General features: G+C 45.2%; 1 protein-coding gene and 1 long non-coding RNA gene across 6 annotated transcripts in view; one reads left to right on the top strand and one right to left on the bottom strand.

Moving 5' to 3' along the window:
• The window catches only part of tnrc18 (trinucleotide repeat containing 18), a 157,378-nt gene extending 153,524 nt beyond the window's left edge, over positions 1-3,854 (bottom strand). Inside the window, exons 1-2 of the mRNA XM_048609747.1 lie at positions 3,680-3,854; positions 1,737-2,065 (exon numbers count right to left, since the gene is read on the bottom strand). Coding sequence (XP_048465704.1) covers positions 1,737-1,938 — 202 coding nt within the window. The 5' untranslated portion in view covers positions 1,939-2,065; positions 3,680-3,854. The remainder of the gene's footprint in view (positions 1-1,736; positions 2,066-3,679) is intronic.
• A 755-nt stretch (positions 3,855-4,609) lies between these two features.
• Positions 4,610-12,767, top strand: part of LOC109933606 — a 54,538-nt gene continuing 46,380 nt past the window's right edge. The window contains exons 1-3 of one of the 5 annotated variants that reach the window (XR_007264341.1): positions 4,626-4,868; positions 6,151-6,207; positions 11,565-11,820. This is a non-coding gene — a long non-coding RNA (uncharacterized LOC109933606). Of the gene's footprint in view, positions 4,869-6,150; positions 6,208-11,564; positions 11,821-12,767 lie in introns of all 5 variants that reach the window. The other 4 variants (XR_007264342.1, XR_007264340.1, XR_007264344.1 and 1 more) reach the window with 4 other exon arrangements.

A 12,767-nucleotide genomic window follows, 5' to 3' on the forward strand; every position in this document is an offset into this window, starting at 1 on the left:
TTTATGTCTCTGATGCTGTGAAGCTCGATTTGCCGACATGTTGCTGTATATAGTATAGAGGTACCACCAGGCAATGCGGGTTGACGCTGGGGTTATCTTTTCTTCACGGATGCTCCGACAAAGGTGAATCTGCACAACTGTAATTAACACTAACAAGCGTGAATATCAGACAATTTGCATTCCTGGGACGGGCGGGGGGAGAGACAGTGAGGCCCAGTGTCTTTAGGAAGGATTTACAATTCATTTCACCACAGCTGGAGTGCACCCTTATCTCAACCACCCCTCCCCCAAAACTGAACCTCCACAACCAACAGCTTCTACTCGGCTTTGGAATGTCAGGGATTTCTGTTCGTACACTGTGCACGGTTTCACTGACATTTGCAGTCTCTCCAATGCTGTTACAAATTTCTGAAGAAGGGTCTAGACCCGAAACGTCAGCTTTCCTGCTCCTCTGATGCTGCTTGGCCTGCTGTGTTCCTCCAGCTCCACAACTTGTTATCTCCGTTTCCTCAAACCCATGGCGCGCACTCTCAACACCCTAGCCCTGCCATGCACTAATACCAGACAAAACTCAGGACGAACATCGCTGCCTGCAGTGTTGAGAATGCTGCTTGCATTTATTAGCCGTGAATGCGAGTAGATTTACATACGAAAGGAACAGCGTTGTAAGGGACAATTCACACAAGGAGAAAACCGACGGGATATTTACTTGAATTTACTAACGACATTGCGTTCAAGTTCCTCCCTCCTGTAACTGCTGCATCTGACTGAAACTGTCTCTGTCAGCGGCAATATATTTTTTTAAAAACTATTTTCCCCTTTCTTGTTGTTGGTTTCCTCTCTGCGCTTTCAAAATGCATTTTTCGATGTGTTTTTGTGCGTGTGATAGAAAGCGGAACCAGCGGGATCACACGCACTGAGGGTAGTGAGAGAGAACTGGTCTCCACGTCAGGAATAAAACGCTCAGTGCCACTTCCTCGCCAGTAGCACTTTAAATATAGGTACAAGGGAACACCCCGCTTCTCGCCTGTTACATGGGTCCTTTAAAATAAAATACTGCAGAGACAACAGTCCCCAAAAAGCTGTTCATAAACACGCACCCTGTGTGTCTGTGCGGGTGAATGGAGCTTAAACTTCACCGCACACCGCTCCTTTGACCTGAAGCTTACCACTAACGTCAGACACAATGTTACCTGAAAACCTCTCGGCTCATAATAAAGGAAACAGAAGAGCGAGGGAGCGGGGTGTTCCGCTTTGTGTCGCTTCTACATAACCACCAGACACTCCAAGCCATGTTGGGACGGAAAGGGAAAAAAATTCAACTCGGGATGTTCTTAACATTTGAGACAGGGAGAATCAGAAACAGCGGATTACACTCAACAAGACTTGGATAATGGATCCTTAACCGACCCTGAGTTTCATTGTTAAAGATTATTTGGTTTCAGCGTTAACACAGTCTACATACCAACTGGGCTCATTGTATATAAAAGCATTGCAGTTTGCTGAACTTTTAAGCAAACTTTTAGAACCCATACAATCCTTTCCTCTTACCAGTTCTCCCCCTTCCCCCAATTAGATAGGCTACATTGCACCTCGCAAACTCTCGTGGTTTTGAAAAATCATTGGTTTACAAACAGATTTCCAACGACAAATCGATTTTAAGCGATAGAGAGAAAAAAAGAACAAATGAAAGTCCAGCAGTATGATGAAGAGAGAATTGGTAAAGGCTGCCTTACCCGAATGGCCGTGTACTGAGACCGGGGACGAGAGGTACTTGGCCGGCGGCAGATGAGTGCCAAGCGCCGAGCTCATGTGGCCGGCGGACGGGCCGATTCTGCCGGCCTGAGCGCCCACCCTGTGCGCCTCCATACCCAGGCCGGTAAGCAAGGGCGACGGGACGTGGACTGTACGGTGGTGGCCAAAGTCTCTGCCATCCATAATCGGAATCCTCCCCAAACCTGGTTTCGGAACTAACCGTCCCCCCCTCCAACGTTAAAATTCAGGCTACAGCGCCAGGCTCTCCAAGCTTGTGGTCAGGATTCATCCGAGACATTTTGAACGGCATCTGTACGGAAAGAGAGCCGAAATATTACTCAAAAAAAATACTAACTCTTCACCGCGAACGGCCACTCAACTCTGATTCATAAGGAAACATCGCTGTTATTAGTTTAAGGACAGAAACTAGCTCAAAACATTGCCCCTTTGTCGATCTTCTCTCTTAAGAAGAAACTGAAATTTAAATTCAGCCTCACGTTGCTACTACACGGTCTGTCGAAAAGCCTCCTCTTTGTATAAACATCTATTTTATTCTCGAAACGAAACCCTGCCTCACCTCTCACTGTATAACCCCAACATGAATCGCTTTTAAAATGCTTCTGTGGGAAATTGTATCGTGTTCGCTACTCCCCCCAGAACGCACCCTCAGTCTCCAGCATTAAAAAAAGAGAAAAGGGATTTTTTTTGCTGCGACTAATCCTCCCGGCTTTATTTTAACTTTATAGCCCCCGAATAAATGCTCCGAGTGTCGGTACATCTGTCGGCTATTGATGGTCGTGTAGAAAAAAATCCAAGGGTAAACACAAGCCCCTCTCCACATAAAAACCAGGAGTAATCACATTCAGCAGCTAAAGGTAATCATTCAAAATGATAATCTTCCACATGTTTTTGAAACATTTTTAAACCAATTTAGGCTTCACATGTTGACTTTTAAAAAATGTCACCAATAGGTAAATGCAGAGACAGCGTAACTCTAGAGATTATGTATCTGCTCACTGCAGTTGTTTGTAAGACAGCTTATTTCAAAAATAAATAACATTTATCCCCTCGTCATTTAGCTCAACAACTCCAATTCCCACGTCTCGTCCCCGATTGACTGCGTTCCCTTCTGAAAGCGCATTGCTGCGTTTCCAATGTGAGTTTCTAAAAATCCCAAGTTCATTTACAAATGACTGATGTCGCCCGATATACGGTGCAGAAACACGCAGATGTCGAAGGCAGTAAAATGCTTGCAACTCGTCGGTTAGCCGAGAAAGTTATTCTTCTCCCTACCCCGCAAAAAAAACTAGAAGCAGACACATTAACTGAGACCATGTTTGGATATAAGAGTGGTTTTTTTTTCTAAAAAAAAGTATGGAGAAGTCTCCGCCAACTGAATCCTTTAGGAAGCTGGCTTTAGTTTCCTAGCTTTAGTCTGTACTTCATGGCATGGTTTAAATCCTGATTTTAATTAAAAACAGTCAGTTGATCAAAGCTTAACATCAACTGCAACCACCAGCCCACTCCCCCTCTCCACTTTTGATAAAATGGAACTTATTTTACTTTCAGATAACTCCGAACCTTGCTACGCTTCCACGTTTGACTACTTTTCACTTGCCTTCAGCGAAAAAGTCGGACTTATTTCTACAAGAATGGCACATTTGCTCCGATGGTCTCACTCGGCGTTACTTAAGCGGGAAAGGAAAACAGCACGAGTTTAACGCCAGACATCAAACAAACAATCCGACCTCTGTTCCAGGAACGTCTAGGGTCCAAGTGAATCTGAGTTCCCAATCAAAACTTGTGCGAATGCCTGGAATAATGGTTTGCGCGCCTTCCCATTACTTCACATCTTTACAAACACGCTTGACTGTGCAATAGTTTAGAGAAAGGAGGGGAAGCAGAGACGTAAAACTTTACTCACGTCTTTGGACGATGCAGACTGCTAAGCAGAAGTCCCCCACCCCACCCCCAGTTTTGTTTTAAGTCCAAATTTTAGGTGAAAGGAGATTGTGGGATCGCCATGCAGAAAACAAAATACACAACATACAAAAAAACCCTCTTTCAATTCCTGCCAGTCTCCCAAACTCTCTTTTTGCAATGAAATCCACATTGTTTGTCCTGCGCCTGCCCCCTTGTCAATCACCCCGTGTCAATACGTCTGCCATTGGCTGGAACGCCTGTCCATCATCTCTTGTAAACACGCCTCTGATTGGCCCGGAACCAGCTCCCCCTCTCGCGACGTCCCTGAAAAACCAATTAGAGAGTGCGGGAGGTTTCAAGGCGATCCTTTGTCCGCCAGTGAACGATTACAATAGGGTTCCAAGTGGCACCGTTTCCAGGCTCCCCCCTCACTCCGCTGGTGAATGATCAAAATAGTAATCAGAAGCTGGCGAGAGGTTTCAAGCTCCCCCCATCCACAATGCCAGGGCCGTGTGTTTTGTCCCATGCTCATCGCCAACCCCCACCCACTCCACCGCCATCCTCCAGCGGTTTCAAGTTGCCCCAGTTCCACAACACAAGGAGAGGGACTAAAATAGTAATGAGCTCCCCCAGCGCCAGGGGAACTGCCGTCTGAATGTGTGTGTGTGTATGTATGGAAAGAACTCATCTGAATATCTCCCAGGCACGATCGCGCCTCGCCAGAGAGAGAAAAGCAACTTCTGGACGCCTCGTCAACATTGTGTTTGTCTCAAATTGGCGACAGGACTGAGAAAGAAAGCGAGAGAGGGGGAACAGCATAGAGAGAGAGAGAGATTGGGGGACTGGGGAGGGATAATTAAAGCGGGGTGACTGGCGTAAGCAGAAGATTGTGAATGATCAATGCAACAGGAATGAGTGACAGTTTCCTTCCAAATTATCACCCCTTCGCCCTTCCCCTCCTAATGGGGAGAAAAAACTTTTTTTTTAAATACTAGGAAACCGCTTGTAATTAAATGCAGTTCGTGTGCGTGTGTGTGCGCCAAGGATACTAAAACCAATTGGTTACGTTTAGCACGCCGTGTGATTTCTCCCTCTCCCTACCCCCCACCGTCTTTTTCCTGTTTTTTCCACAGTCTGTGTGACTCATTGTTTTAAACACTCGGATGCAACAGAAGCTGTAATCTGATTAGGTATGTACAATCATAAATCGCCTGGTTAGTAACGTGCACGTGTCTTTGGGGACAGCGGTTGCTTTCAGTCGACAAGAGGTTCGGTTGGGAATGTATTATTTGAAAACTTCAGGTGTCCTGTGTGCAGCTAGCAAGTAGTGCAAGAGCCGTCTGATTGAATGCAGTGAGATTATTTGGTCAGTCAGTTGGGAGCCATGTTGAGGAATGAAGGGCAAACTGCAAGGTTACCTCACTATATTTATTGTCCTATATGTTTATCAGGCAGCCATTTAGTTTGGAGTTCGCCCTTGACTTGAAGGCTTTGTTTAAAAAATGTGATTTGCAAAACGCCGTGCCGAGTAGCATTTACCAGCGAGCTACAGTTCGCTACCAAATGCATTCCCTGGCTGATATTAACAACACGTGGCAGGGAGCTGGCGTTTGCAATCGACTCACATCTTTGTTGGGGGGGGTGGAAAAATCCCAGCTCGTAGACTTTCTCCCCCACCTCCTAGTTTACACAATACATTCCTTTTCCCTACGTGTCGCATACCACAAATAGCTTTCGCTTTTCTATATAGACTGTTTTTGTGTGTGCGTGTGTGTACCCCCCAAAGAAAAACACGCCCTGCTTGCAGATTCAAATCGTTGCTTGGCAATGATTCCGCATAACATAAGGTTGAGAGGATAGAAAGTGCTGGAAAACAGACTGCGCCCAAAGTCAAAATTTAGTGATTTACTTGGGGGCGGAGGTATTGGAAGAACACTTTTTTTAAGGGGATTAGTGCTGTTTGAGGGGATTTTGTATTTTTTTTCAGATTGCAACGCGGCTGTTTGAAGCGTTAGATTAAAAAAAGGTTTCCCAGGAGGCGAGTGAAGGGTCAGCAGTTACAAGAGGAGCTCTCTTCTTCCCTCCCCCATCCCAAAGGCCTCCCTCCCTTTGCGGTTCCAAAGCTGGCTTCCCGTTCGTAAAGGGTCTTGCTCAGGTCTGGTTCCCACTATGAAAAGCTAAAGTGTCGATTATTCTTGTGAAAGGGGGGGAGGGAGTGGATTGCAAGCTGGACACCTTACTCCGTCGTTCGAAGTCTATTTATTTATGTGTCATTGCCAGGCGTTGGTCGCAAGTTGGCTAACTATCACCGTGAGATTTTCACGGACAAAGTGGGTATTAAAGTCAACAATGTAACTGGCGTCAGACGGTGTTGTAGTTCCCCAAAGACCGGGTGTAGATCATTAATGACTGGATTGATATTCTCCCTCCCCCCCTCCCCATCTCCTCTTCACTTCACATGAAAACGGCAAGGCTGACGATGCAAAACCAGCGTTGCAGCTTTAAAACCGGAGGTGAAACGATCACAAAGTAGGTAACATCTTTATTTGGACAAATTGCATTAAAATCATGGCGCGACGGACCACAACTGCTTCCCTCCCCACCCCTGGAAAAAACAAGTGATTTTCAAACTTTACTACAGTCCTTGCCATGAGTCAGGCAGGGCAAGTGTGCAGATGAAGTAATATGGACCTGCAATCTAATGTGAAGGTCATATGGGCGTTTGATTTGGGGAAAAAATAAACCTCGGGCAAACATAACCCGTAACTCTTAGGATATTATCTACAAGGAGATGAACTGAAGCCCAATATATTGTCCAAAGACATTGGCTGCATGGTGAAATGGGAGAAGCCTGTTATAAAGAACTATGGAAAACATTTCATTGGGAGTCAGTCTGTTTATTGCAGTGTCCTATGTTTTATTTGGTAGGGGGGGGGCGTTGATAGGTTAAACATCTTGTATTTTTGCATCGGTTTTGCTGGGTGTCCTGCGTTGTATTTTTCTTCCACCGAAGAAATTTGCTTTATTCAAAAAAGATTATCTCATGAAACCTCCCTCTTGTTTTGGTTTCTTTTGCTGCTCAAGACGTCAATAATTTGCAGAAAATGCGGTGGTTCTGAAGGACAAGTTCACAACTGCAGTGCCGTGTTTTTTTTTAAATTTCGGAGGAAGGTGTAATAGATTTAAATTGGTGCGGTTGAAAATCGCAGTAAGTGGAGTGAAGACACACGCCCCTCCCCCACTCTCAAGTGATTCAATCGAATACCTAGAATCTGAACTGGAGACGCTCATTTAGTAGCGCCTAAAAAGTAAACCGTGTCACCCGGGGAGAACGACAAGGGGGTTTGACACGGTGAGTGCAATCTATGCCTGCAACACACTCGGTATTTAAACGTGAAAATGGAGGCAAAAATGGATGTGGTTAGACTTTCAAAGATCAAAGGGTATTTCAAAGAAGCTCACCGTCCTTGGTGTTCAACAAAAGGTCCCCCATGTGTCAATCAGCATAGCGTTTGCTAATGTCTCTGATTGTAATCTACAGGGACTATAGAGTTGGCCAGGTCTGCAAAAGGAGTTAGAATGAGGATCTGCAGTAGGCACACACTGCAGTCAGCTACTTAATACTGGAGTCTGCATTTCTGCTTGCAAAAGGCAGCCGTTTATTTCAGAAATTTTTTTAAAATTATGAAACGGGGTAGATCAGAAGCAAAATCCACGTGAACTTTGCACTGAGACGCACTGCAATTGTGTGGGTGTGAGAGAGAGCGGGGGAAGGGGGGGGAATCTCTGTGGACATACATTCAGGAACCTTGGAGTGCAGTTGATAATGACTGCTCTGCACCGTGTATATTGGCTGAGGTAAAAGTAATGTTTTCTCTTTGTGTGCGCTCCGCTCATTGATTTCCATCAGTTAATTTTCCTGGATATTTGCAATGCAAACAGTTCATCACGAAGCCCGTGATCGGAGCTGCGCCTGTGACAATAAATCTCACTGGCTGACCACAGTAAATTATATCAGGGCGTTGCTGTTTCTTTTTAAGTCACCTATTTATCACCGTCTGGGACCTATACAATCGATCTGAATTAACACACTGACCGCCTCCTTGCGTCTTTCAGCATTTTGGGGAGAGGGACGCTGGCAGCTAAATTAAAAAAAACCACGAATTATAAATAGAACGTGCGTGTTTGGTTGCTAAGATAAATCTAACCCGACGCGATTTAATGTCGTTCCCCATTCATCATCAAACTCCGCATATCTTTGCAATGTGGCAGCCCAGGATTTGCAGAACAGCCTTGTTTTGCACTTTTGACAAACTTGTCTCCCAGTTGAACGGGGGCGGAGGGAGGATGGTAGGCTTGCAAATATACTTGTGCGCAGCGATCCTCAGAAATCTCCTATCTCCAGCCTGCAGAGCAACCGGACAGAACTGGTTTTGGTATCTGCAGATATGGATGCCATTGTGTACTGTATGTCCTTTCACATTTAACTACCGGGGGGTGGGGAGTGGAGGGATTGACAAAACGAGGCGTGTTTTCAGCTGTCCTGCTTTTTTTTGAAGGCAATAAAACGAAACTCGGAGATAATGAAATGATCCAACGGTCAACAAATTAGCCTTTGACACAATTCTCTCGGTTAAGGCGTTTTGCTGTCACCTCGGAAGAGGTAGCCAGGCTAGGCATGCAGACTAAGCAAACTTTTCCTCAACTGTCGCTGGTCCCAGCTCTGGGCTACATACCAGATGCTTACGGCTACACCTTTAAACCGCTAATGTGTCTGTTTACAGAAATGTGCGCTAACATTGCCCACTGAGTCTTCCAGGACGCTGCTGTGTTGAACTACACAAAAAACACGTGGCTCTGTCCCCCTACCGTGTTCTGTTTCCCCGGCCGAGAGAATGGCCAGGAAGACAGGGTCTCCCCTGATCACAGTAAAAGTGGCAAACTTTCCCCATTTGCAGATTTGTCCTGGTTCCAAAAGCACATCGCCTCTTCTGTCGAAAGACGCTTTGAACATACCTGCGCACCTTTTCTGCAATAAAGCTATATAGAAATCACTCGAATCAAACCAAAATACCGCGGATTGCTGAAAATCTGAAACAAACAGAAAGAAGGCTGGAGAAACTCAGCAGCATCTGGGGAGAGGGAAACGGTTCATGTATAACTCTTTTTCAGAATCAGAACTGAAGAAATCGAACCGGACTCCAAACGTTAACTCTGTTTCTCTCTGTCTCCACAGAGGCTGCCAGACCTGCTGAGTTTCTCCAATGTTCTTTGTGTAGTTTATTTCACACAGAAATTGCGCTCCGCAAGTCCTTAACACACAAGCCAGTTTTATAGGGAGGCCTTTGCTGACATATGCTACCTTATCTCTGAGAACCTGAAAGCTACATTAAAAAATACAGAATTGCATTCAGCATCTCGATTGCAAGGTTGGTCATGCAATGAGACGTTATATTCCAGGAATGCATTTTCAACCGTTTAATAAAAAGATGGCGAACTATATTGGAAGGGAAATGTCAACTTGGAGAACACTCCCCCCCCTACAGTTACAATGACATAATGCATTCATTATAAAGACAGTTAGATCTCAGAAGGTGCGCCGTTGTAATGGTGTCTCCAAGGGAATTCTGACCCAGGGTGGTTTAGTGTTCTAAAGCCGGCGCGGACATCAATAGTGGGGCTAGAGTTGCATCGTTCTTTAGTCAGTAGCACTACAATTCTGGGAGGAGAGTGGACCCAAGATCAGTGTCTCCTCCACCTTACGGCAGCATTGTGGAAATTGAGTCCATCAGTCATTTCCAAAAACGTGTACAAGTCACGGCTGCTAGTGTGCTTTGTTGGATCACCTTTGTGTTTTGGGCCGTGCTAGTGAAGTCAGATAAACAATAAGCCAGAAAAATGCATGCTGCTTTATATCCCTATGTCGCCTGAGAACCATTAACGTGAAAGTCAGGGGCCGAGAGGAGCTAGTATTTAGCCAGTTCTTTAGGTAAAGAAGATACTTCGCTGATAGCTACATGTGGGCCACTTTCTATGTTTGTGCAGCGACTTGTCTTTGGCATAAAGCAGACGATTATTTGCATAATTCCACTTTAAATCCGGATTTGCAGAACCTTTTTTTTGTGTAAAAAAGGTAAGTGGGGGTGGGAGCGGCATCAGGAGGATAAAGCTAAACGGAGTCTTTTCGGGATGAGAACGTTCATTTCCGCCATGAGATTAAACTGGACTGTGCAGGAACTGGGCAACAACCCGGGATCAATGTGTGAATTCACTGCAAATCGGTACTCGTGTTTCTAAGAGTCATTGGCTAAAGTAGGAAGCTAGCTTCATCGGTTTTTTTCTTGCGAGCCAGCAATGTGCCAAAAAGAAAAAAAATTCTTAAACGGACTTTGTCGACGAGTGTGAGTTTATACAAAGTTTCTTAAAACACCCTCAGCACAAATTCTACCAACTGTCCCATTTACTGTACAGCACGTTACTTAAAATGGTAGGGTTCTGATTGCCAATAACATGAACTATGTGTCCTATTAAACTCCAGACAGTGCAAATATATCGTAAGTTTCTCCGTGTAGAACGCTATCATTTTCTTCATGGAATTTTCCTCTTCCTCTCTCAACTTTTAATGACATTTCGATAGAATGACTGAAGCCCTTTACAGAATTCAATGCCCACAGGAAACTGCAAACAGCTTAGCATCCACATTTCATTTCAACGCTTGTATAAGAACGACAAGTTGAGAGCGAATCGAGACCTGGGTGGTATTTCCCCCAATCTGGCCTGAGTGGGTTTGTGGAGAGGGAAAGTGGGGGTGGGGTTGGTATTTGAGCGCCTCGGCAGCTCATCTGAACGCAAACATGTTCTAATAAAAAGAAACGGGCTGCGGCATTAGTCAGAGAGCGAGACTCGAGATATAAGCAACAGGCTTGCAGGGATCCGGCACACCCGTCCTGAATCCCAGGGCCCGCCAGTGCATTACTGCTGGACTTGGTACAAACCTTTGAATTTTCAATCCTATCGGCCTATCGCTGACACAGCTCGACCCAACAACCCCTCGTTAGATAAATAAATCCAATTCCGCTATATTCACCGCCATACAATGACACACACAGCCCCATCACATCCTCTAATGATAAGTCTAAAAGAGTGAGATCAGGTTGTTATAAGTTACCGGTGCTGGGGTCCGAAGCCTCCATTCCTCGTCTACACGTTGACTTTCTTTCTCTGCTTTCTCTGAGTTGAGATAGCGACGAAGCAGCTGTCGTATACCGAGCGCACCTTTCTCCCCCTCTCTCTACTCAAGGATCATAAATCAACTTTGACTCGCATCGTTCTCGACAGCCGGGGATGGACTGATTCAGAAACATTTTGTTTTAAAGTTGAGCTCAGAGGACGGGAGGTGTGGGGGGGTGGGTCTCCCTAAGGTTGAACACAAGCGGCCAAGGATCTGCAGTGCACCCTGATCAGGGCGACCTGGGGACCTGGCTAAAAGCAGATTTCACGCCACATGCTCCGCTCCATCATGGGAAACGCGAGCCTGCTTCTGAAATCGGAAAGCAAACAAGCTCCCTCAGACCCCCCGGCTTCCCATCATTGTTAACTGACAGCGAATGCTGGACAACACCAGCTTTTTACAGTGCCTGCCCCGAGTGCAAATCCTGACTTGAGTTGTAGGGCTTGTTAGAACATGCAAGCGAAAACCTTATTCACCCACTGTAAGCATTTTATATTCAGAGCACAGGTTCTCTTTTTGTATCCTTGTTACTTTAAAAGTCTCTAGACGTCCACCTCGAAATATAACAAACAGCAGATTGTCCCCTAGTGTGTTTGAGTCCCTGTGATCATTTCATCCAGACTTAGTGCTTGTGTGCTTTTTTCTGACACTTTAGCCAGCAGCTGTGGGGCTGAGAGAACATCGCTCAGTTTCTGAGGGCAGCCATAGGAGGTGCTGAAACTGACTCGAAATTGATGGAGTCGCTTGTTGGCGGGAAATGGGCGCAACTCGGTCTCATTCGGCAGTGACTACTGCCACAAGGTATTCTCCAGGCGTCGAGGTACCTTGCTTGAACGCCAGACTCATCCACAGACTTGAATACAGACCGGGGAGTGAATAGTCCCATAGAATAGAAGGAAGATCCGACTCAGGTAGCAGTTTACTTACATTAAACAGCTAATGTCAAAAACAACTTTTAAACAAAATCTTTCCTAAAATCATCGAACAATGTTGGCCCCCACACAAAAAAAACTTCAAACAGAATTGTAATCCAAGGCCGTGTTACACTGATATATAATGCATGGAGTTTGAAACGGAGTGGTAAAGTTTCAACGTGACAAAAAAAGCAAACCTATTTTCTTGAGTATTTATTATTTCCTCCACGCTGTCTCTGTCTGCGAGCGTATGATTTATTATCAAGAATAAGAGGAACTTTGCATGCTGGTACAAAACTGTGCCTCATCTGTTTAGTAATGACTGCCCGATATCAGCTATCCCTGAGAATGAATCATGTCGGGTTAGTGAAAACGGAGTGAGGAGAGAATGGAAGGAGGGAGCAAGCCAGAGAGAGAGACAGAGAGAGAGAAGTGACGAGACAGGGGACGGTATGAAGCGGCTCTACGTATTTCACGGAGTGGGAGAATAAAAAGGGAGTAGGGAGACAGAGATTAATTGAACGGCCTGCTAAATGTGAAAAAAAATGAGAATAAAGCAAGCGATCACGTTCGATCATACAGCACAGAAGTAGGAAGGGCGATTTTAGTCATGTTCTTTATCTTTTTTTGCTCGCTTTACTTGTTTTAGGATTCGTTTTAAGTCTTTGCCACTTGTATAGCTCGCAAATCACCGCCTCGAACCCTTTTCTCTTTATATGTTAAAAAAAATCGCGACTTTCCGGGAGAACCAGTTCAGCATTTTTCTTCTAAACAGAGTAGCGTTTCCTGAAGTACATCTATGTCTGGTATGTCTACCCCACCCCCCACCTCTCAGTCCTGCTGGATGTCTGCATAAGGACACTCCAAAACGCAGCATACCATTTTTTAAAAATGTATACAGTATATAAAGGGGAGAGTGTGATTCCTAATATAAAGCCCACAAC

This window comes from Rhincodon typus, chromosome 21, assembly GCF_021869965.1.
Source record: "Rhincodon typus isolate 14 chromosome 21, sRhiTyp1.1, whole genome shotgun sequence".
Classification (NCBI taxonomy): Eukaryota; Metazoa; Chordata; class Chondrichthyes; order Orectolobiformes; family Rhincodontidae; genus Rhincodon; species Rhincodon typus.